General features: G+C 44.3%; 1 protein-coding gene across 1 annotated transcript; it reads right to left on the bottom strand.

Annotated features, from left to right (window-relative positions):
- Nucleotides 1-588: 588 nt before the first annotated feature.
- Nucleotides 589-12826, bottom strand: GPX6 (glutathione peroxidase 6). The gene is made up of 5 exons (XM_062187353.1): nt 12740-12826; nt 7878-8031; nt 2833-2950; nt 2377-2476; nt 589-795 (listed from the first exon to the last, which is right to left on the bottom strand). Exons 1-5 carry the CDS (start codon nt 12824-12826, stop codon nt 589-591), a joined length of 666 nt encoding a protein of 221 aa, XP_062043337.1.
- Between the last annotated feature and the right edge of the window lie 12316 nt (nt 12827-25142).

The following is a 25142-nucleotide window of genomic DNA, read 5'->3' as shown; positions in this document are numbered from 1 at the left end:
TGGAGATGCCCCTCCCTGCTGTGGGTGAGGTTTCTGCTCTCACTTTGCCCTCCATATCCTATTTTAAAACTGCAGGTTAGTAGGGGAATAAGGAAGGAGCAGGGAGAGGAAGAGGTTAGCAATGCATGCATGCCCTAGAGGAGAGCGGAAGCCATAGAAAAGACCTATTCAGCCTTGCTGCCAATTCCTGCTTTCTTTAAACCATCAGGATGGAAAAGAATATAAGCCAGTGCTTCTGGGGATTGCTTTTTTAGGGATATGGGGTGTTCTGAAGCATTACAATATGATTTTCCTTTGGATGAATCAGGGAGGAAACTTGAAATTTCAGTAGCATAGAGTTGGGGACAAAGGTTTTCCTTTCTTTCATCTTCAAACACATACACAAATACACTACATGTATACACAAACACACTCCTACATAAACACACACAGCCACACACATGCACAAGCCGTTCCTTGGGTATTACAGGATCATTTGGTCATGTGGAAGCCTGGATAGGAAGGAGTGTAGAACAAAGATGGATCTTCCGTTAGACACATGCATTGAGTGGGAGGCAGGGCAGCTGCTTCTGCCAGCTGCTAGCCCCCCTACTGGGTGTTGAACTGCTCTACATATTTGAGGATGTCTTCTTTGACAGTGCTGACGGGAGCCGCATGGAACCAGCGCATGACAGGGATTCCATCAGTGCCCACAAGGAACTTCTCGAAGTTCCAGCGGATGTCATGGATCTTCAGGGGATCCCAGAAGAGGTGGCGTGGGGAGCCCAGAAGTTCAGACGTTGGAGGGCAAGAGTTCTGCAGCAGAGATGTGAAAAATAGAAATATAAATTTCTCCCCATCCCTAAAGAGTCTCCTCAACATCATAATATATTGACTACTTAATATATTGACTACTTACCATCCTTCCAACCAATAACAAACATTTAAATGTATCATCACCAATACAAAAACTACCACCCAAACATCCAAGGGTCAGAGTGTCATACTAAATAAAAAGCATTGTTTCTTTTCCTTCACGCCTCTCCTTTCTCATGATTTTACCATGGTGCTTCAGCAAAAGAATATCTTCTGGGACCAGCGTTGTGGGGTAGCTGGTAAAGGCACTGCTTGTGACACCAACCATGTGGGCACTGGTTTGAGTCCTGGCTGCTCTGCTTCCAATTCAATTTCCTGCTAATGCACCTGGGAAAGCAGTGGAAGATGGCCCAAGTGCTTGGGCCCCTGCACCCATATGGGAGACCTGGAAGAAACTTCAGGTTCCTAGCTTCAGCCTGGCACAGTCCCAGCCATTGCAGTCATTTGGGGAGTGAACCAGCAGATGGAAGATCTTAGTCTCTCTCTCACTCTACCTTTCAAATTTAAAACAAAAAAAAAAGTTAGAAAAAAAAAATACAATACCTTAAGAGTGGGTCACTGGGTTCCCCTTGAGAAGGGAGCCATTTTTGTTAAAACAAACAAACAAACAAACAAAAAGAGTATCTTGTGTTTCCTTGGGCAAATCATGAATCACATCATTTCTGTAGTTTCAGTTTCCTCAATGAAAAAGAATAGGTTGACTGATGGTACTGCAATCCAGAGTTTGGAGCTTCATGGGCCAGTAAACAATAACTAGTTTTTTATGGAGACTTATGCAGAATCACCAAAATTCATTTTTACAATAAGAAAAGTTAAAAGTCTAGTATAACCACAGATTCCAAAATTAAAGAGTTCTTAAAGTATTAGTTTGAATCACATCAATAATACAACTTTTTCTGAGCAACAAATAGGCAGTTTACAGGATGTAACCAGTCATAATTTAATACCAGAATAAATAATGATCTTTTATATTTAAATAAGATGAGCTTTAAGAAAAATTCCTCTCATTGGCTTTTTTTTTTCCTGTTTGCTGTAGTTGGGTGAAAATTTCAACAGGACCCACCCTTGTTCTGTAGATAAGCGTTTGGGGATGAGTGGATTAGGTGAACCTTGGAGCCCTCCCACCCTAGTACCCTGTGGTTCTAACATTTTGTGGCTCTAAAGGCACTGACCACATGACAAGCTACCTTATCCATGTCTATGTTTGTCTCCTGACTATTTATGTGTTCCTTCAGGGAAGAGAATGTTCTCTATTAATATTTTCCCACTCATTGGATAGGAACCTTGAACAAACTAGGGATTTGACAAATGATTGTTAAGTGAATTATTCCCATTCAGTAGTGGAGGTTAGCCCACAACAAAGCTATCATAGATAATGTTCTCACGACAGATATTGCCATGATCCTTGAACTTATCTGAGCATCTATTTCCAAGGAGTCCAAACCCAGTCCTAGATGTGAGCCTTGTTGTGTTCAGGACACTTCCACCTGACTGCTTCATGCCAGGTTTATGTTCACTCACCTTCAGGAACGTAAAGACCTTCTGTTCATTTTCTCCATTCACATCCCCTTTCTCAAAGAGCTGGAAATTGGGGACAAAGTTACCACCTGGACGCACGTACCTGCAAAGAACCAGAGTGTTCCAAGAGGATCCAGATTAAGATAGGGATGTCTAGTGACAGTCACTCCTAACCCACCACAAAAGGAAATCTGAGACAAAGAGGGAGATGTAGACAGAGAAGGTGAGGAGACGTGTTTAGGAATACAGAATACCAAGAAAACTGGAAGCCAATATTTTGGGGGCTATTTGAGCACTACCAACAAGGCCAGATTGAATTCAAAACATTACGGTGATATTCTTCAACCTATTAATCTACCACTCACTTTTGAAGTTTCCAGAATTAGAAGGTCCCTAGACAGAATGAAGAAGGAAAATTCTCTAAAGGGCCCCTGGTGGGTTCCCATGATGGGTACTCACTTGAGTCCAGAAAGGATCTCTGAGTTCCTTCCTGGTTCTTGTTTTCCAAACTGGTTGCAAGGAAAGCCCAGCACAATGACACTAAGATTCTTCAGGTCCTCCTGTAGTCTATTCAGTTCTGTGGGCAGAGAATACATAGCATGGGTGGGCTGGTGAGAAGCCCTAGCACAAGCAGTGAATAACGCTGGATTTATCTGTTTATCACAAGAATAAACTGACGACTAGGAAGGGAAGGGTTCAAGACTACAGAGATTGAGGAATTCAGAACAAAATTCTAAAACATGGGTTTCCAGAAACTCATCCAAATGGCTGCTGGTTTTCCCTGTGGAGTAGTTCCCATTAGTGGCTGCACTATACAATGCAAAGGGAGCTCTTAAAAATAACAACAACAACAACAACAACACAAACAATGCAGATTGGTCAGACTGGCATCCCGCTTGATCCAAAAAGAAGCCAGGCTTGAATGCTACTGCCTTCGATCCAATGCTGGATTGATTGATGAGAATTTTTTTTTTTTTAAAGGAAAAAGCAAACAAACATATTCCTTTACCTTCCCCTGCACTATGTCCCATGATGACACAACCTGACTGACATTCCAGTCACATCCCTGGGAGCATTCTTCGTTGCTCTACTTGGAGAGTGGTGGAGGGAATCAGAAATTTCAAGACTAGCTCCAGAGCATTCTCTACTCTCTCATCCGCTCTGTTGATGAACTGATATCATTTTCTTGAAACTCTCACTGAGACCCTGAGCCATGAACTCTAGCCAGCTCTCTACCACTGCCAGGGTCTGTGTAGGCTTGCGCCATCATTCCCGTCTTCAGTCCTTTTCAGTGGAGTTTATTCAGGCCCCAGAACCAACCACATCCCATTTCATTCAGACTCAATTCTGCCTGTTGGCATTTCCCCTAACAAACTCTTAAGTGAGGAACATCCTCCTGTTTTAATACAATCTTTCATTACTATCCATACTCATCTCTCTCTTTGCCATCAAGAATATATTCTTCCTATGGCTGACTTAGCAGATTTTGATTCTATCCTTTGGCAACTTTCTTTACCAATCTCATTTTCCTCATCTGGAGTAAAATTTAGTGGATAAAGCTGCCATCTGCAGTGCCAGCATCCCTTATGGATGCCAGTTTGAGTCCCTGCTGCTCCACTTCCGATCTGGCTCTTTGCTATGGCCTGGGAGAGTAGTAGAAGATGGCCCAAGTACTTGGGGCCCTGCACCTGTGTGGGAGACCCAGAGGAAGCTCTTAGCTCCTGGCTTCGGATCAGCTCAGCTCGAAATTGCGGCTATTTGGGAGTGAACCACAGATGGAAGACCTCTCTCTCTCTCTGCCTCTGCCTCTCTGTAACTCTGCCTTTCAAATAAAGCAATAAATCTTAAAAATAAAAATAAATTTGAATGAGATGCTTTTTAAAAATCCTCATGAACAAGTTTAATAAATCATGTTACAACACCACAATGGAAAACTATGTCTTAAAAAAGAACGAGAAGTAGGGTGACTATGCATAATGTTAATATACTATTTATTTTGCTATATTTAGGAAAAAAAAACAGGAGATAAGATTTTGGATGTTTTCATCATATGAAAATGTTAAATGTAAGAGATAAATATTTTATGTCATGCAATAGCTATATGTACTAAAACATCACATAGTACCCCATAAATACATACAATTTTAAAAGTGGAGAGTGGGCATTGTGTTACAGCACCACCTCTTGGGACGCTGAAAACCCATGAATCTTGGATACTCTGCTTCTGATCCAGTTTCTTGCTAAGTGCTTGCAAGGCAGCTGATGATGGCTCAAATGCTTGGGCCCTTGACATTCACATGGGAGACCCAGATGGAGTTTCTGGCTCTTGGCTTCAGCCTGGCCCATTTCTGGTGTTGCGGGCATTTGGAGAGTAAACCAGTATATGGAAGATCTCTCTCTCTTTCTCTCTCTCTCTCTCTCTCTCTCTCTCTCTCTGCCTTTTAACTTGATGAAAATAAATAAAGACTTAAAAAATGAGGAAACTCACCAAGTTCTGACACAGAATATCATCCAACAGATTTTATTACGTGAAAAAGCAAGGTGCAGAATCATGTACATTTGAGTCAGTGTGCTTGAGGTGTGTGTGAGGGATGATATTTGCATGTACATGCATAAAAGACTTCTGGAAATACACACTATAAACTGCTAACATCAACCACTATAGATTGTTAACATCAGTCACTGAAAGGGAAGGGAACATGGAGGTTACACTGTTGAACCCTTTTACAGTTTAAATATTGTAGCTGCACAGTCATACACCACCTACGGATGGTGACAAATTCTGAAAAATACATGGTTAAGGGATTTGATCATTGTGGAAAAATTACAGAGCTTACGTCCACAAACTTAAATGGTACATTGCCTGGACGTGGACCATTGATGCAATCAGTGACTCAGTAAGTATGAGCTATCCAGCATAATGTTGTACTGGACACTTGCTTTTATAAGTAGGAGAAATGCACTAAAAGAGTATAATACAGTAAATGTATAAACCAGTAACGTAGTCTTTTATTTCCATTATCGCGTGTGATGTACTGTACATAATTGCGTGTGTCACACTTTTGTAGGATTGGCAGTGCAACAGCTTTGCTCACACCAGCATGGTCAGAAACGTGTAAGCACATTGTGCCACAGTGTTATGATGGCTACCCGTCACTATGCAATAGAAGCTTTGAGCGACATCATAATCTTACAGGACCACCGTCACTGAGTCAGACATCATTACATGGGCCTTGACTATACTCAGATTACCTATTCAACACATAAGAAATTCAAATGAAAACTAAATAAGTTAAAACAAATTTAAAAGCAGATTCCCATAATTTTAATTTCAAGGTACTAGCAGATATCCATAGAATCACTGTTAACACATCATGACTTTTAAAATGTAGCCAATTTTTCAAATTTAAATTTCGAATGGAGGAAAATTCTCACTTGCTAAGTGACATTAAACTGTTGCCTGGGCTCTCATAATTAGGTCTCCCAGTTTATAAAAACTTCATATGCAGCCTTTTGGAGTTTCTCTGTAGTTGATTTGTATATACAAATAAAAAATATAGAGTGACCCTCAAATTCTTTTAAATGTCTGGACCTCCCCCTAATGGATACTTTTAAGATATCTTTTTAGACGTGATTTTATCATTGAAAAAGCTGTAAATTTCTCCTGGGAAATGTGAACTATTTGTTTTTCATCGTACTTTGGAGGAGGAACTATTTTAATGCAATCTTTACAGTCCTCCCTGAATGTTAATTTTTAAATATCAGAATTAGTGAACCATGTATCATAGATGTGAGATTCCAATCTGCTTAAATTTAAATGCTATTTTAAAAGGTGAAAATTCAGGGATTTGTTATAGGAGCTCTACTAAGACAACTTAATGGGACTTTATATTTTCAATCAGTTGTATAGATAGCAATGCCAATGTGTGGGAGATTTTTCCTAAAACTTGTTTAAGCATTGTTTTGATCCATTTCTTTGTGGTGCTTGGTGCAAAAATCCTTTTTGCATTTATTTTGAACGTTTTTTTAAAAACATAAATAAAACCCTTGGCCTGTCATACACTGCATTGTTCCTTAGTATTATTAATCTAGAACTTAAAATAGTATTTTTGGATCAACAGGAATACCAATTAGAGCTTTAGCCTGACTTTATTTCTTCCATGATGATGAACCAAGGGAAAAAAAAGAAAAAGAAAATCCATCTCAGTTACCAGAACAGGTTGGGCCATGTTCTGCAAACGTTCTCCCATGTGACCAGTCACCCCAAGTAGCCCTCAAGCCAATCAAAAGCTGCCCTGGTAGAAACTTTGTTTCCTTCTTCTCTGTCATTTGAAGGTTACAGCAGATCCCAAGAGCATCTTACAAAAGCTTTTGCTCCAATTGTGCTCCTGTCATTACCAGAAGTCACCCGTGAGAAAGACAGAAGTAGACTCTGGCAGTTCAGTTCTGACCTGGAGTTGCAGCTAGGTTGGGGGTTCTGTTAAACAATTTTGCAGAGTATCAGTGTCAGGCAAAATATGACCATGATGGATCAGGAGAAAACAAGACTACCCTGTAATTATAGCTACATGTGGACAAAACATGAAAGTTGTATAAATCACACAAAAAATCATAAAATGACTAAACCTCACCCTAAACTTGCCAATATGAGTAACTCTTCTTTATAATTAAAGTTTTAACCTTGCTTTGTTCCTCTCACCATACACATGTGTTTTTTTAAGATACCCAATCACACAATTGCCCCCATTTCTTCATTTCTTTCTTTTTCTTCTTCTTCTTCTTTTTAAGATCTATTCATTTATTTGAAAGGCACAGTTACAGAAAGATAGAAGCAGAAAAAGAGAGAGCTTCCACCTGCTGGTTCACTCCCCAAATGGCCACAAAAGCCAGGACTCAGCCAGGCCAAAGATAGGAATCAGGAGCTTCTTCCAGGTTTCCCATGTGGGTGCAGGGGCCCAAGCACTGGGACCATCTTCTGCTACTTTCCCAGGTGTGTAGCAGGGAGCCACTAATTAGAAGTGGAGCAGCCAGGACTCCAACCACTAGGATTCCAGTGCCGTAGCTGGTGGCTTAACCTTCTATGCCACAGTGCCAGCCCCATCTTCATCTCTTGATAGCGTCTAGTCTGGAGCAAAGATTCAATTCCTTGAAACGGCCCTCAAGCCACCTAACACAAGCCCAGATTCTCAAAGTCCTAACACATTCTTACTGATAAACCTCATTCCCTATAGTCTGTGTTCTCTTTCAGGGTCTTGAGCAATCCATTCAACTGTTCAACTACAGGTGTGCTCTTAATTGGACTTTGGGAAGTCTTAGTTCTCAAACTGCAGACAATTATCCTGGAATTCTAAGAGAGCAGTAGCAGAACTTAAGAGTCACATGGTCCTTTATCCCAACCCCTCCACCTCCCCACCTCCCACTAACACATTGGTAAAACCTTCTGGAGTTAGACTCTGGCTATCTAGCAAAGCTAGTTGCAAAAGAGTTGAAACAGGAGTTCTTACCAGGATACTGAGCTGTGTTGGCGCAGTAGGTGGCCACGTTGACAAAGAGCACGTACTTCCCGGCATACTGCTTGAACTGGATGTCTTCTTCACCATTGAGGGTGCGGGCTCCATATTCATAGATGGTACCTGACACCCCTTTGTTGCAATCCAACTGAAATGTAACAAAAATAACTGCAATGATGTGAAAAGATAAATATTTCCTGACATGTGTGAATTTTTTAAAACACCCATGTAATACCTTGAAATCCTAAGAATTAAAGAGGCTTTTTCAAGTAAAAATTTTAATTAGATCTAATGCCACACTAAAATTATTTTTTTTAAGATTTATTTATTTATTTGAAAGGCAGAGAGGCAGAGAGAGAGGTCGACAGATAGAGAGAGAGGTCTTCCATCCACTGGTTCACTCCCCAGATGGCTGCAACAGCCAGAGCTTCGCCGGTCCGAAGCCATGAGCCAGAAGTCTCTTCTGGGTCTCCCTTGTGGGTGCAGGTACCCATAGACTCGGGCCACCTTCGACTGCTTTCCCAAGCCATAGCAGAGAGTAGATCAGAAGTGGAGCAGCCAGGACTTGAACTGGTGTCCATATGGGATACTGGCACTGAAGGCAGAAGAATTACCCCCTATGAATTATTTTCTAAACTTTACAATCCATTTTTCTGTGCACGACAGAGCAAGCACTTCATAGTACTCTACCATAGTACTCCCCATTCCTGACATACTATCCTTCTCAAGGATTCTTAACAGATCTTTGCAGAATTTCTCATAACATAAAGAACTTTTGCATGAATTCCTCACATGTATCTTCTTAAATTGTATTCCTCCACCCCACCACGCCTCCAAATCAGGACCTACAACTTGCTCCACATTTAGACACCACTGAAGGGCTTTTCCAGGCTTTACCAATGGGGTGCTCCCTGCTACCTCCACACTAATCCTCAACACCCCTTCTTCTCAGCTTTATATTGTGGAGAACCATCCTAGACTGCTTATAAATTAGGACTATAAAATTAAAGGCACAGAGGAAAACTTTTCTACCTAAAAGCATACCAAGAGAGAAAAAGCAGGCAAGACTTGGGACAAGATGTAAAGCTGTTATCATCTAACAGAGGTCATTTTCTTAGCTATGTGGAGCAAAGTCATAGAATTTTTCAATGGAGCATCAAGGGACCTCAATTCATAAAGACCTGCCTCACGCAAAGAAAAAATTGGGTGAGCCCAGGTGGGAGTAGTGGGACAGGAATGTCTTTATCATCCTCTAAGTCTACAAGGTCTCTTGCCAGACACCAGAAGCAACAGCCTCTACTGCATTATCTTTGCAGAGAGGGAAGTTTGAGCTCGGGCATGCCCCCTCCCTATGTATCCAAACATCTGTGCCCATACCCATGGGTTCTGCATCTATGGATTCAATCAACTATAGATAAAAAATATTCCAAAAAAATTAATCTGTACTGAACATGGACAGATTTTTTTGTTATCATTTTCCCTAAACAATACAGTATACCAACTATTTACATAAAATCGGGCTGGGGTTGTGGCACAATGAGTTAAGCTACCACTTAGGACCCCAGCTTCCCGTATCAGAGTGTAGTTCTAGTCCTGGCTACTTCCTTTCAATCTGGCTTCTTGCTAATGCATTCTGGGAGGCAGAGAATGATGACACAAGCACTTGAAACCCTACCATCCATGTGGGAGACCTGGAGGGAGATCAGACTCCTGCTTTGGTCTGATCCAGCTGTGGCTTTTGTGAGTATTTTTGGAGTAGACCAGCAGATGCAAACTCCTCTCTCTTCTCTTTCTCTTTCTGTCTCTCTCTCTCTTTCACTGCATTTCAAATAGATGAAATAGATATTTAAAAGCAAATATTTGCAAAGCATTTACACTGTATAAGTATTAGAGAGACTATTTAGAATATATATGTGTAGGTTATATGCAAATATTGTGCCACTTCATATGAGACGTGAGAATCCATGGATTTTGGTATCCTTGGGGAGTTCTGAATCCAACCCTCCTTGAAAGGAGAGGCAACCGTATACATTAATCCAAATATTTGGGATCATTAGTTTAGCTATTTAGGACCATTAGCTTAGATCCACTGTGACAGTTGTCATCCATGTACCTGATTCTTTCTTCCTTCTTGTCCCCTTACCTCTGTGCTCAATAATGTCTAGCCTTGACCTTTTCTGCTACTGTAATGAAAAGTCACATGGAAATCACCTTATGAACTGCCATTCATATACATCCATTTCCTTGCCTTTGTGTTACCTTACCTCAACAATGTTCAAATTTTGTTTCTCACATTAACATCACCCTATGAACTGGGATGTGGGATCCCAGGACTCCTGCGGGCGTGTAGAGCTCAGTCCTCTGCTCCCAGCTTTCAGTTTTGCCTCCATTTGCTTAAGTCCATTAGAAAAGGGGAGCGTAGCTTGGAGCACAGCTTTGCAGTCTTAACGATGATTTTCTATACTAAGAAGTCCACGCTCAACCCCGAAGGAGTGGTTTACAGAGACCTGGATGCTCACAGAGGTTTCCCGTTCAAGTAGGCTGTGATCTTTGAAAGTAAGCCAGCTCAGATTTTACTGCAGCTCAGATTTTACTGTCTTTGAGCGTTTCATATGCATCTTCTTCCACTTCCCATGAACCCCAAACTAAGGTTTGAAGACCTGCACAAATATCTCCTGGGAGCGTTTTAGAAATGCAAATTCCTGAGCTCCTCCTTAGACCTCAAGAAGGAGGAACTCTGCCTGCCCAGCTTCCCAGAGGATGCTTATATGAGCTCATCTCTGAGAATCACTTCACCAGGTGTGAGGGATCTTCAAAAAGCTTACGAAAAATGACTATTAGGAAAAAGACGCTTAATACTCTAAAATTTTTGGACCAAAATAAACATCTTTTCATTTCACTTACCAGGAACTTTTTGAAATTCCCTTGTATGATGAGTGTTGTTCTCCGCATTTCACAGAGAGGAGAAAGGAGCCAACCAAAGATACGTAACTGTGTAAGGCCACAAGTGAGGCTGAGCTTTTGAACACTTTTTTTTTCCTTCCTTTCTTACGATTTATTTTTGGGGCCAGCACTGTGAAGTGGCTGGTAAAGCTGCCGCCGGCATCCCATATGGACACTGGTTCGAGTCCTGGCTGCTCCACTTCTGATCCAGCTCTCTGCTATGGCCTGGGAAAGCAGTGTAAGATGGCCCAGGTCCTTGGGTCCCTGTACCCACATGGGAAGACCCAAAGGAAGCTCCTGGCTCCTGGCTGCTGGCTTTGGATTTGCTCAGCTCCGGCTGTTGCAGCCCTTTGAGGAGGGAACCAGCGGATGGAAGACCTCTCTCTCTCTCTGCCTCTCCTCTGTGTAACTCTGACAGAGTTACAAAGACAGGGGGAGACACAGAGAGAGGGAGAGTTTGATCTTCCATCTGCTGGTTCACTCAATAGCTGGGACTGGGCCAGGCCAAAGCAAGTTTTTTTTTTTTTTTTTTTTAAATGGGATGCTTTCTTTTTTATTTTATTATTTATTTATTTGAAAGTCAGAGTTACACAGAAAGAGGAGCGGCAGAGAGAGGGAGAGAGAGAGAGAGAGAGAGAGAGAGAGAGAGAGAGAGAGGTCTTCTATCCTCTGGATCACTTCCCAGTCGGCTGCAATGGCCGGAGCTGTGCTGATCTGATGCCAGGAGCCAGGAGCTTCCTCCGGGTCTCCCATGCAGGTGCAGGGACCCAAGGACCTGGGCCATCTTTGACTGCTTTCCCAGGCCATAGCAGAGAGCTGGATTGGAAGTGGAGCAGCAGGAACTTGAACTGGTACCCATATGGGATGCCAGCACTGCAGGCAGCGGCTTTACCCGCTATGCCACGGTGGCTTTGCCCGCTATGCCACAGTGCCAGCCCCAAAAAGGGAAGAGTTTTATCTAGGTCTCCTATATGGGTGGCAGGGGCCTAAGCACTGGGGCCATCTTCTGCTGCTTTCCCAGGTGCGTTAGCAGGAAACTGGATGGAAAGTGGCACAGCTGGGACTTGAACCAGTGCTCATTTGGGATGCCAGCAGTGGCTTAACTCACCATACCACAGTTCCAGCTCCTTCAACGCTTTTTTTCTGATATTAAAGTTAAAAATCTGTTGGTGCCTGAAGTCATCCCCTCCCTCCCTAGTCTGCACCTTAGACAGCACACGCATCTATTGACGACTTGCACCAGTGTGAGGAATTTTCTGAACAGCATCAGGCGATGTGGAGCAGCATCAAGATCTGGGAACAAATCCTCTTACTCTGAGCTGAGTTTCGTCTCCACATCACCACGTCACTTTCCTCTGAATTAATATTGGTGAACAGCTTTCCTGGGGCAGGGTGTTTTATTATTCCCGGAAAGAGCTCCCCCTTCCCTGACCCTGGGACCCCTAGAGCACATATTCCAACACCGTCTTCTCCACCCTCTCCCTGTTTCTGGCCGGGCAGCCTCTCAGCAACCAGACAGCCTCCTTCTAATCCCAGTGGGGCCTGATGCTTCATTTACTGGGACCCACAGGGCTGTCCCCACTCACAGACCAGCGTAGAGGGGACAGGCTCAGAGCAATCAAGAGGCCACCAAGAGGAAATGGCAAAAGGGAATGCACCAAGCGCATCCTTCCTGCACCCCCACCCCCCACCCCCCATCCCTCATTTGGCTCTAAGAACTGGGCACTGAGGTGAGGTTGCAGGAAAGCAGTGGATTCTGGAAGACGGGTCTCTGCCGCGGGGGACAGCAGTGGCAGAGTTTGGGCGGGCTGGAAAGATGCATCTTGTCTTGGGGACGAGGAGAGGAGAGGCGCTCCGGCCTCAGTCATCAACACGCGGACATCCTCCCAGACCCTCTGCGGGGGGATTCTCACCTTCATCTTTTGCGGCTCCGGGTTTTCCTGAGCAAAGCTTACCAGGAACAGCAGGAAAAGACAGGAGGCCCAGAACTGCGGGATCATGGCTCCTGCTAGGACTAGGTGGCTCTGAGGAACCCAGAGATTTCAGCCTTTTAGAGGCCCGGGCACAGGTCAGTTTGAAGTTGCACAGCCAATCGCAGAGCGGCGTCCACACCCACCCATCTGCAGCCTTTCTCTCTCCCTCCCTGTCCCACTTAAGTGCATCCGGGAGGTGGGACCCGCGCGGGTTCTGGCACGTGAAGTGGAGGCTTCCCTCTTTGGAGCCTGAGGTGCTGCCCTCCCCACTGCACGTGACTGGCAGTTCTCGGGTGCTGGCTCCACATCCGGGAACTAGAGCACCACCACCACCACCACTACCGAAGCAGAGCCTGGCGGGCGACACCTTGCCCTGGGTGACCCTTTATCCCTTGTCCTTTCAATACAGCGCTGGACTTTCTCGTTATGCAGTCCAGCTGTGGGGGTCTGAGTGCGTCAGACACTGACCAATCTGTCCCCTGCAAAAGGGTTTGCTAAGGCAGGAGCAGTGCCAAGGAGGCATGCGGGGCCACACAGTGGAGTTACTAAGCAGAAAACTAAACCACGAGCCGAGGGAGCTTCCCTGGGCTCGAGTTTCTTCCTCTGTAAATAATTGTAATCATCTCTCCCCTGCTTAGTCCATTAGCCTGTTTATTGTGACACTGGCACCATAACCAGAGAGTTGTTAGAAAATACGTGGACGTGTGAGGACGCGTGGGGTTGTTTTGCTTGGCTCCCTCCTCTACCATTCTGCTTCCGTCTGTCTGGTTTTCACTGCCGGCTCAGGTTTGTGAAACCTCTTTGTTCACCGAACTGGTAAGTTCTTCCTCTCAGTTCTAAGCTCCTCGTCATTCAGCACTCCCTTCTGCCCTGCCTTTACAGGTTCACACAAAAGGCCCTCTCTGCCACTTGGAACTGAAGTCCCGGGGGGTCAAGTTCCTGTGACCTCTTCTGGAAGACAAGCTTTTCTTTATCTTAGACTTGGGAGCTCTTCTGAAGAACCTGTAATCTGTGGTGGCTACAGGGCTGATACCTGATCCAGCCACGAATGTCCCCAAGGCTTTCAGGGAAGTCATGCAGAAAGCTCCCCTCTTGGCACCAGGCTCACACACCCTCCCAGGCTCTTCCACCTTCTGCTGATGTCAGCGCAAGAATGGGCGCAGCTTGGAGGCGGAGGCTACAGACGCCAGAGTTCAGCAGCCGCCTCTGCCACTGACGAGCTCCTTGACCCTGAGAAGGGCAATGTCTGTTTCTCTAGTTTTCTCACCTGTACAATCAGGGTCATAATATGATCTACTTGGTAAGGATGCTATGAAAGTGAAATGTGACACTAACTATAAAGCATGAAGTCTAGACCCTGACACAGGGAAGCAACTAGAAGTGTACTCAGAGAGAGAGAGAGAGAGAAAGAGAGAAAGAAAGAGCAAATCCCCAATGTCAAAAGTCACAGGTTGGTAAGAGGTAACGAAATGAAGGCAAACTCCTAATTTCCACTCCAGAGCCTTGGCTCCGGTCCCATATACATCATCCATTGTGAGTAGATCTGTTCTGAGACAACTTATACTTGCTCACCTTGAGAGGTGAGGAGATCTTTTATAATTCACAGAATTGCCGCAAACCTGAACTTCTTAGGTTTTCGGTGCCCACCCCCCCCCCCCCCCCATTTCTGATAGGCTTTTGAGCACCTTGGAACTTGGCCTCCAGCAATGAGAAGTGGAGGTACGGGAGCACACGGTGAACAGGAGGAAGTGAGGCTGATGCTTCATGTTCCATCCGAAAGTGTCATGGGACTACAGTTCCCCTGCACCTACCCTCAGCTGGAGACATTGATTCCCTATTATCTCCTTCTAGAAATGTTTCCTTTGTTCCTGTCAAACAAAAAAAAAATACAAATAAATCTCTAATAAAGCAACTTTTGTTTATTGAGAATACACAAATAATATGATTGTGGGCCAGGAAATATGTGCACTGGCCTGGTAAGTCCACAGAACAAGAGAAAGGTTGGAATTCTATTAGGGACTGAGAAAAGCTAAGTGTGGTGTGTTGAAAGTAAGCGCATTGGCACAGGTGGTGAGCTCTGATCAGTAGCTGCTTAGTAAAACAAGTCCTACGTCATCAGGCTGTTTTGCTGAGTAAGTGTTCTTGTTAGGTGGTTAGCTGTCCTTGGGCTGCAAGCTGTCCTTGCGGTAGTTCCAGCTTGCAGGCCAACCTGCTGTGAGACCCCTCCCTTCATAGCCTTCCCAGCTCCATCTGTCAGGGTTTGACAGAGCCAACTCCACTTGATTTGTTGAAATCCTAACCCCAGCACTGGAGAATGTGATCTTACTTGAAGATATGATCTTTGCCAATGTAGCTAAGAGGAGGTCATACTGGAGTAGGGTGGGTCCCTAATTGAAAATGACTGATACTTCTAGAAAGACAGAGATGTGAAGGCATAGAGACGCAGGGGTGGTGCCATGTTAAGACAGATATTGCTGCCATAAGTCAAGAAACATCTAGGACTACAAGAAACTGGAAGAGACAGGGAGAGATATTGCTCTATAGGTTTCAAGGAGAGCATATCTCTGCTGATAACTTGATTTTAGACTTATGGCCTCCAGAATGGTGAAAAAAAAAATTCTGTTTTTCTAAGTCATCTAGTCATCACACTTTGGTATGGCAGTTCTAGGAAACGCTGTGAAATACACAGGCAAGTGAGTTTCAGTTTAGAGACAGTATAGTGTTCTATCTGATTTCCCTTTCTCCTCTCTAGATAGATCAAGTTGGAATGAGAGAGAGAGAGTATAAAGAACTGATTCATGTGAATATAGAGACAGAAGTCTCAAGATCTGTAGTCAGGAGCCAGCACTGTGGCCTCACAAATTAAGCAATTAATATGCCATTTTAACAAAATAAGTAATATCACATGATCATCACAATATATGCATCATATGCGTATGATAAAACTCAGCATTGACTACTATCTTAATTCACAGCAAATCAAGAATAGAAGACTGTCTAACACAAGTCAACAGCCAATATCATACTAAATAGTGAAATATTTAATCACTACCCCTTAAAATGATATTCATTGAAAGGATAAGTCCATTACTATTTTAGTTCAATATTGTATTGGCAGACTTAGCCATTGAGTTGAAGGCAAGAAAAGGAAATCAAATATTCACAGATTAGAAACAAATGAATGAAAATGTCAGTATGTGTTGTGGGCACATACTTTGAAAAGAAATTAGCAATAAACTATTGTAATTAAGTTTAGTAAAGTTGCTAGATAAAATATCAGCATAAAATAAATTCATTTCTATAAATTTTCACAAGAAATGATAAAACTGAACTTTTGTGTTGTGTAAAGAGAGATTTTTCAAGATTATTCACAGAAACATCAAAGATGCAGATGACATCATAATAGGAGTTTTGTGCTCTTAAATTAATGAAAATAGAAAGACTGATTTCCTTTTTCTTTCCCTTTCTCGTTTTCAAGGAAGCATGAGTACACACATAAAGTTGATGTGCAATACAAGAGTTATGGGTGGGGTTATAGCAGGAAAGGTAGGTGAAAGCCCCATCCTGGAAGTCTCACCATATGGAGACTATGAAGTTTCTCCCATCAGCACACAGATCACAAAGCTTAATGAAAGCAGAGTAAAGTAACACGATCAACCCTGGTCAAAGCCCTGGCAAGATGTCACACTGATTTACATAGTATTTCCATAAGTTTTCTGTAAGTATGATTCCACTTCTTAGAATTCCAGCAAGGAAATGTTACAGAGCTTTAGAAATCTTTATCTCCTTGTTTGTAGTCTGTTGAGGACTGCCTACTTGGGTTCCCAAGGAAGCTTCAGTGTATTGTGGTATGGAGCATATTTATTTGTTTCCTGAGATCAGTAAGGGCCTGAGTCATAGACCAGAAAATTTCTTTATTTTCTTTCTTTCTTTATTTATTTGAAAGAGTTATGCAGAGAGAAGGAGAAGCACACATACACAGAGAGGTCTTCCATCCACTGGTTCACTCCCCAGTTGGCTGCAATGACCGGAGCTGTGCCAATCCGAAGCCAAGAGCCAGGAACTTCTTCCGGGTCTCCCACCTGGGTGAAGGGGTCTAAGGACTTGAACCATCTTCCACTGCTTTCCCAGACCATAGCAGAGAGCTGGATCAGAAGTGGTGCAGCCAGGACTCGAACCAGTGTCCATATAGGATGCCGGCACTGCAGGCGGTGGCTTTACCTGCTACGCCACAGTGCCGGCCCCCAGAGAATTTCTAGGTAGGAGGAATCTGCTTTTGAATGTACATGGACACTGTGATGTTTCCCCCATGTCCTCACCAGCAAGGCAGGCGTGATAGACAAGAACACAGCCTAGGGGAGTACACGTTAGTCCTCTCATCACCTCCCTACCCCAACCTCCAAGAGTTAGATGCGAAAGTACAGCTAGTCATCTCTCTGGAACTTTCCTGCATTTCAAAACATACATATGGAGAATGGAGCCCAGAGAGTGGAGAGACAAGTGGATGTAAAATAAAATCGCAAGATCATAGTCAAAGTCTACATTATTATGAAACTTTTTCACAGTCACTTTTACTTTCTTTTTTAACCTATTTATTTAAAATTTTATTTATTTAAATTTTTATTTGAAAAGCAGAGAGACAGAGAAAGAGAGACAGGTGGAGAGAAATCTTGGGTTTACTGCCCAAATGCCCTCAATAGCCAGGAGTGGGCCAGGCAAAAGCAGGGAGCCAAGGACTCTATGTGGATCTCCCTTCTGGGTGGCAGGGATCCAAGTACCTGAGCTGTCACCTGCTGCCTCCCAGGGAGCACAGTCACAGAAAGCTAGATTGGAAGCAGAGAAACTGGGACTCAAGCTGGTGCTCCAATAGGGGATGCAGGCATCACAAGAAGTGACTTCCTTATGTCTAAGCCACAATGCCTGCCCCCACTTTCCCTTTCTGAATTCATATTTCCATTGCAAATTTGAACTGATTATGCCTCTTCTACTTTGGTAATTGGATGATGGTGAGAGAGGGCTAAATGAAATTGTTGATGTAAAAGAAGCTTTTTGAACCATAAATTCAATGTAAACATAATTGATATCACCTCAAAATGGCAGACTTGCTGGTGCCGCGGCTTAACAGGCTAATCCTCCGCCTTGCGGCGCCGGCACACCGGGTTCTAGTCCCGGTTGGGGCGCCGGATTCTATCCCGGTTGCTCCTCTTCCAGGCTAGCTCTCTGCTATGGCCCGGGAAGGCAGTGGAGGATGGCCCAAGTCCTTGGCCCTGCACCCACATGGGGAGACCAGGAGAAGCACCTGGCTCCTGGCTTCGGATCAGCGAGATGAGCCGGCCGCAGCGGCCATTGGAGGGTGAACCAACGGCAAAAAGGAAGACCTTTCTCTCTGTCTCTCTCTCTCTCTCACTATCCACTCTGCCTGTCAAAAAAATAAATAAATAAAAATTAAATAAATAAATAAATAAATAAATAAATAAATAAAAATGGCAGACTCGGAGTAGATTTCCTGCTTCATACTTACAATCCAGACTCGAGATCTGAATGAGAAGTGGTGAGGGTCCCGAGTGCAAGTGAGATTGACTGATTCAGGGAATACAGACAAGTACAACCAAAGGGGGACAAATGTCAGTGAATCACGTGAGTGGTTGCGGGTGCTGCCATTTAAGTCTAGGATAAAGTATATAGCATCTTAGAAGGAATCAGCTCCATTTCCTTTATGATAAGGAACCCAAACCAAGAAATCTATTGATTTTGAATTTCAGATAGGTATTGAATTTCAGACAGGATTAAGTTATTACCCGGGCTCCAACAGGGATTGTGAATAATTCCATTTCTACTTCTAAGCTGTCACTGGTTAGCTATGTGAACTTACACAAGAAATCTATCTTTGTAAGAATCCCACCTCAAGAAAGAATTGGAGACTGATTAGGAAGAAAGGCAGTGCTTGAGATATACTGATTTTTTTTCCACCCTCGTCTCCCACTATGTTTAGGATCATGAACTGTTTATAATATGTGAATTTTAAAGTCCTGAAGTGAGAGATCTCAAACTTCAATTTAGGCCTGGATTGGCTTTTCAACTTTGATTTATGGTTTAGGTTGCAAACATTTCCTCCTCAAATCTTGTTTGGTCAAACTTGATAAAATTGCAGTTTCTGACTTTCAGTGAGAATTCTCTGTCATACACACACACACACAGTGTCTCTCTCACACACATACATCTAAATAAACACACACATACAGAGATATAATCAAATTGTATAATCATCTGCAGCAAGGCTAGAAAACAGTTGGAAAAATCTTTGCTGGACCTACAGCTTAGAGACCAAGAGTATTTATACAACAAAAATTTAAGAAAAGACAGTTACTTACATTTGTCATCATAGAAAGCAAGTGGAGGCATATCAAATGTGGGAATAAAGGTGTTTACTCAAGCCAAATTGAGTATGGCTGGCTGAGAAGCATACATTCTGGCTGCCAAGAATAAGTGCTCCCAAATGGCCTCTGAGGGGTGGGCACTGTGGCTCGTGGGTTAAGTTGCTGCTTGGGGTGACTGCCAACCCATAGTGTAATGCCTGCTTTGAGTCCTGGTTCTTGATCCAGCTTCCTGCTAGGCAGTGTATGATGGTCCAAGTACTTGGATTCCTGGCACTCATCTGGGAAACCTGGATGGATTTCCTGGCTCATGGCTTTGGCCTGTCCTAGCCTTGGCTGTTGCTAGTATTTGAGGGGTAAGCCAGTGAATGGAAGATCTCTTTCTCCCTCTCTCTCTCCTTTCTCTCACTGTCACTCTGCCTTTCAAATAAATAAATTTTTAAAAATAAATAAAAATAAACCTAAATTTAAAAAAATGGCATCTGAGCAACTTGAATATATAGACAGAAAAAAAAAAAGAGGAACAAAGAGGGGTTATCATAAATTGTTTATTTCAATTACATTAACAAAAACAGCACAACAGGCAGCAAGGTGGCTCAGTGGGTTAAGCCACTGCTTCTCATGCCAACATCCCTTACCAGAGTGCTGGTTGGAGTTCTGGCTTTCCCACTTTTAATCCATCCAATGATGGCACAAGTGCTTGGTCCCCTGCCATCCATGTGGCCTGGAGGGAGTTCCTGGCTCCAGCTTTTGCCTGGCCTAGTCCTGACCATTGTGGTCATTTAGGGAGTGAACTAGAGGATGGAGAATTTCACTCTTTCTCTGTCTCTCCCTCTCTCTCTGATGTTTTGCCTGTCAACAAATGAATAAATCTTTAAAAACAAAAAACATAACACAAGCTGCTGTTGCTTACTTACACTATACATTCAAGAGAAATATTAGTAAGAAGGAACATGTGCAATATCTGAGTTATTCATTGTCCAAATGGCTTGAGCTAGCTGGCAAGGATTAACCAATACTTCAGGTCTTACATGACTAGGGTCTCATAGCCTCATTTTCCCCTGGGCTGGGGATTTTTAGTGATCTTCAATCTTTTCTGGTTTTAAACTCCATTCTCACATTGAACTTGCTTCAGCTATAGATAAGAGGGGTGAGATTAGGTGAAGCAGACGGGAAAGTGCTGGGATAGGAGGACAGTCTAAAGGAGTAATTATCGCTTCCAGATTGGCTGCAAGCAGGATGTGGTGGTGCCTAAGGGGTCTGATTGACTTGGGATTTTAACACACATTCAGATGTATGAAATGGTTGTTTGATGTTCTCAGTGGGTAGATGTTAACTAACTACCTCCATCTCTCCTTCTCTGGCCCTTGTGTTACCAGCTCCACATTCTTCACCTTACTTGCAAATAGAAAATGATAAGTGCTGATGTGCAACCCAGACAAGGTTTATTGAGGCATAAGCTTGAGCACAAAGGAGAGAGCTTGTGGGAATAGGTTTCCCCAACTGGCTCCCGGACAGGAGCTGAACGGGCACTTCTATTGCCCTGGGGAGGCGTGGTGGTGGTTCCCACTCAGGGCACAGTGCTTTGATATGCACCCAGCCTGGAGTTCTGGCGAATCTTCCTTGACAAACAACAGTGCAACATTTCAGCTTGTGCCCAGCTTGGTGTTTTTGTGCAGGTGCTATCGGTGTTTTGCACACAACATAGTCAGAAGGGTGAGGTTGCTCAAAACCACTACACAAGATGGTCCTATAGAGGTCACATTAGGCTCTCCTGGGTATGTGTGCAGGTCAGGGAAGATCCTGGCGGGGCAGTGGGGTTTTTGTTTTGTTTTGTTTTTGCCTTTAGGATTTGGTTGCTCCTTGCTCCAGATTGGTTTGGAGCTGGAGCTGGACCCATAATTAGGTTTAGTGAGTCCTGTTCCATCTTGTCTTACTTATAATTAAATTTAGGATGTGTCAGGATTTCTCTCTGATCATGATAGATAACCTAAAGCAAGGGAGATGGCATCTCAAAGTTCTCAGCGCAGTTGGCCTCCAAGATCAAGAATCTAATCCAAACAGTTGTACTTTGAAGAAAGCAAAAGCTTCAGCTCATCTGAGATTCATTCACCGGAGGTGCTATGGGGAGGGAAGACTAGGAAGGAGGCGACAGCATGCCAGGAGAGCCTTGGATGCCAGGCTGCAGATCCTGCAGTTGAGGCCCCAGTGAAGTTGTTATCATCAGCGGCTCTTTATCGGCGAAGGGATACCATCAGATAGACGGGTGGAGTTTCCAGTGACAGTGGGGTGGAGGGAAAAAGTGTTGAAGGGGGAAAGCCTAGAAGAGAGAAGACAAGAAGAAGATGGGTTCACCCTTTGGGAAAGAAAGACGCGTGGCTCTGGTGAGAGGCCCGAAGAGGAGCAGCACCCGGAGAAACCGCCCGGGGGATGTGACATGCAGCTGTCTTCTCTGTGGCCTCCCTCTGAACCCGAGTTCCCCAGATGATTTCTTGCTGCCAGGGAAGCTGGCAGACTTGGAAAGACCCGGATTGTAGGCCAGTGTGTCTGCCCATCAAGGTGGAGTGTCTGTTGGACAATTCTCTTCCAGTTTAGAAGTTAGCATTTGAGTGATGAGCAAAGATAGGGTGGAAATTAAAGAATTTATAACAGCAGGGGAGGGACGGCATGTGGTAAGTCTACCAACACAGGCACGTGACGGTGACTAAATGAGTTTTCTATCTGAGTGTCAATTTCTACATCTGTTAGATTGACGGGCTGTTTACCTTGGGTCAGGTCCAATGTGAAGAGTTTACGCAAATAATTGTTTTTATTTTTTACAAATTAGCCCGGGGAGGCTCCTGTGATTCTCCCAGTCTTACACAGGAGGAGCGGAGTCAAGAGGGCAACTTTCCCAAGAGCATTCAGCTTGGGAAGGTTGAGGAAGGGAAGTGTGTCTGGGGCTTGCTATTCTACTCCCCGTGGGCGCTCGGGAGAGCCAGCAGGAAAGCTGGAGGCCTAAAGAGCTTTGGGAGATTTGCGGCTGGGGCGGCTGTCTTTGTTCTGGGCTCCTTCCCTAGATTAGAAGCCTCTGAGAAGAGATGAGAGGTCCAAGGATAACACAAAGCTTCTGTTTTCTCGGAGAGCTCATGAATGCCCAGACTCCGCTGGCCCCGAGAATTAAATCCCGATCAGACTTGGGTTTTGAAGGCGGTGAAAGCAGCTTTTTGTGTGACCTGGAAGAGGCAGAGCTGGTGGGGGCTGCTGGTTGGAAAGGAACCAGCAAAGCTAAGCTAGCAGTGCAAATCCTGTGAGAGGAAGGGCAGGAAAGCGGAGAGGGATAAGTGGAAACAAACTCCAGCTTGTTGCCTAATGCGCGGATTTTCCAGCGTCTCTGTTATGTCGGTAGCGCCCAGGAGCTTCTGAATCCACCCCTTTCTTGTTGTTCTAAAGCATTAGGAACAGCCACTGCACCCCAGTGCTTGCCCTTCTGGCTATCATTTTGCTGCCTAAGTTATCATAGGTGATAACGTGATCAAGTATTTAGTTACAGCATAAGGCTGCCAAGTCTGTAATAAGTTTTTTTTTTTTTTTTTTTTTTTTTACAGGCAGAGTGGATAGTGAGAGAGAGAGACAGAGAGAAAGGTCTTCCTTTTTGCCGTTGGTTCACCCTCCAATGGCGCTTGCGGCCATTGTGATGATTCGAAGCCAGGAGCCAGGTGCTTCCTCTGGTCTCCCATGCGGGTGCAGGGCCCAAGGACTCAGGCCATCCTCCACTGCCTTCCCGGGCCATAGCAGAGAGCTGGCCTGGAAGAGGGGCAACCAGGTTAGAATCCGGTGCCCCAACCGGGACTAGAACCCGGTGTGCCGGCGTCATTATAAATTAGGCCGGCGCCGTGGGTTAACAGGCTAATCCTCTGCCTTGCAGCGCCGGCACTGCATGGCCGCATGGGAGACCTGGAGAAGGGAAGGCAGTGGAGGATGGCCCGAGTCCTTGGGCCCTGCACCTGCATGGGAGACCAGGAGAAGCACCTGGCTCCTGGCTTCGGATCAGCGCGATGCGCCGGCCGCAGCGGCCATTGGAGGGTGAACCAACGGCAAAAAGGAAGACCTTTCTCTCTGTCTCTCTCTCTCTCACTATCCACTCTGCCAGTCAAAAAAAAAAAAAAATACTGATAAATTTTATTGCCACTTCTGCTCCCTGAGAGGCAGGAAAATGGGAGTGGACTTGGGACAAACATTTGAATAAATGGATTTGGGACAAAAATTTGAATAAATTATATAATAAGAAAATCCTTACACAGCCTAAGGATGATAAAGTGCTGTAAATTTAAGAATTTAATCCCACCTTTTGAAGGCCCAAATTGGGAGGGGGGGGGAATGTGAGTTATTAAGTTTTTTAATAATTTATTTGACAGAGTTAGATAGTGAGAGAGACAGAGAGAAAGGTCTTCGCTCCGTTGGTTCACCCCCCAAATGCCCGCCACTGCCAGAGCTATGCCGATCTAAGCCAGGAGCCAGGTGCTTCCTCCTGGTCTCCCATGCGGGTTCAGGGGCCCAAGCACTTGGGCCATCCTCCACTGCCTTCCCGGGCCACAACAGAGAGCTGGACTGGAAGAGGAGCAACCAGGACTAGAACTGGCACCCATATGGGATGCCGGCGCTCCAGGCGGAGGATTAACCAAGTGAACCACGGTGCCAGCCCTGAGTGATTAAGTTTTTAATCAATTCTAGGTGGTATTAACTTGATGAAAAATGCACAAATTTGTCAAGAATATAAACAAAATGCACATTAAGTATGCTGAATACAATGGTATGGTGAAGGGAAGGAGCTGGGAATCAAAGGAGATAAAATGTAAGAGAGAGGGGTACTTGCAAGGGAAAATGGTTATGAATGTAGGAGCAGGATTAACTCAAACATTAGCACTTACGGTCCAAAAGACAAAACCAGACAAGAGGGAGGAAGGTCTTGGTCACCCTCGCATGAGGTGAGTTGGGATTAAATATGTTATTTATATGAAAAGCCCAGAAATTCCTAGGGCTCGAGGTCTGCATTCCTCCACTACTCCACAATTTTAGCCAGAACTATTCATCATTGGAAACTACCGCTGAATGGATGAAGCTTGTATGCGGCTTGAGAGACAAAGCATCTTCATTCTTAGAGGAACCATGATTCTTCTGTGGCCCTGGGGCTTCCGGGAGATGAGGAAGCCTGCCTGAAGATTCCTACAAATTTATAATTAGTTCAAAATAAAAAAGTTCAGAAAAAGTTATTCACTTTAAAAATCAGTACATTCAGAATGGCAGATTCTCCTTCAAAAAGTTGCCACTGTTTGTACTCCACATCCTCCCTCCTGGTGTGGAAGAACATCCAGTACCACGCTGCACCCAGGCTGGGTACCACCATTCCTTTCATCTTTTGCCAATCTGATAAACACAGAATGCACCTTTTTATTTATAGTCCTCTGATTATTGGAGAAGGAGAACATTGTATCCTACCACAAATGCCATTTGGTTTCCTGTCTAGTGCCCATTTTTCTCGTGGTCTGATAGTTTTTTCTTGTTGATTTACATGCACTTGGAAGCATTTGTATAATGAGCATAGTAACTCATTGCTTTCACATAGACTGTGGACATTCCCCGACTCAGACCACTTTTCTCCCAGCTTTCTTAGTTGGTCCAGTCTTTGATATATTTTTTTAGATCTCACAATAATATCAGGAATATTGGGAGGCTGAGTCAGCACCTGGCCACTGCAGTCCCCTCAGGAAAGACAATCATCATTAAAGACTAAAGCAGGCTTGCTGCTGTCACCGCTTCACAATTCTGTCAGAACTGATAGGAGGCCAGGTCCTCATCGCACTGGTGAGCTCTGAGCGCTCCCGGGGGTGTGTGTGGGTGAGGATGTGGTCTGAGCTCTATCATCCTCAAGCCCCGCTGGAGTGGCAGGGAGCCTGCTCCCTGGGATTGGCCTGTGTGGGCTTGGGCTA

The sequence above is a fragment of the Lepus europaeus genome, chromosome 3 (genome assembly GCF_033115175.1).
Source record: "Lepus europaeus isolate LE1 chromosome 3, mLepTim1.pri, whole genome shotgun sequence".
NCBI classification, from domain to species: Eukaryota; Metazoa; Chordata; class Mammalia; order Lagomorpha; family Leporidae; genus Lepus; species Lepus europaeus.
This window is presented reverse-complemented; position numbering and strand designations above follow the sequence as displayed.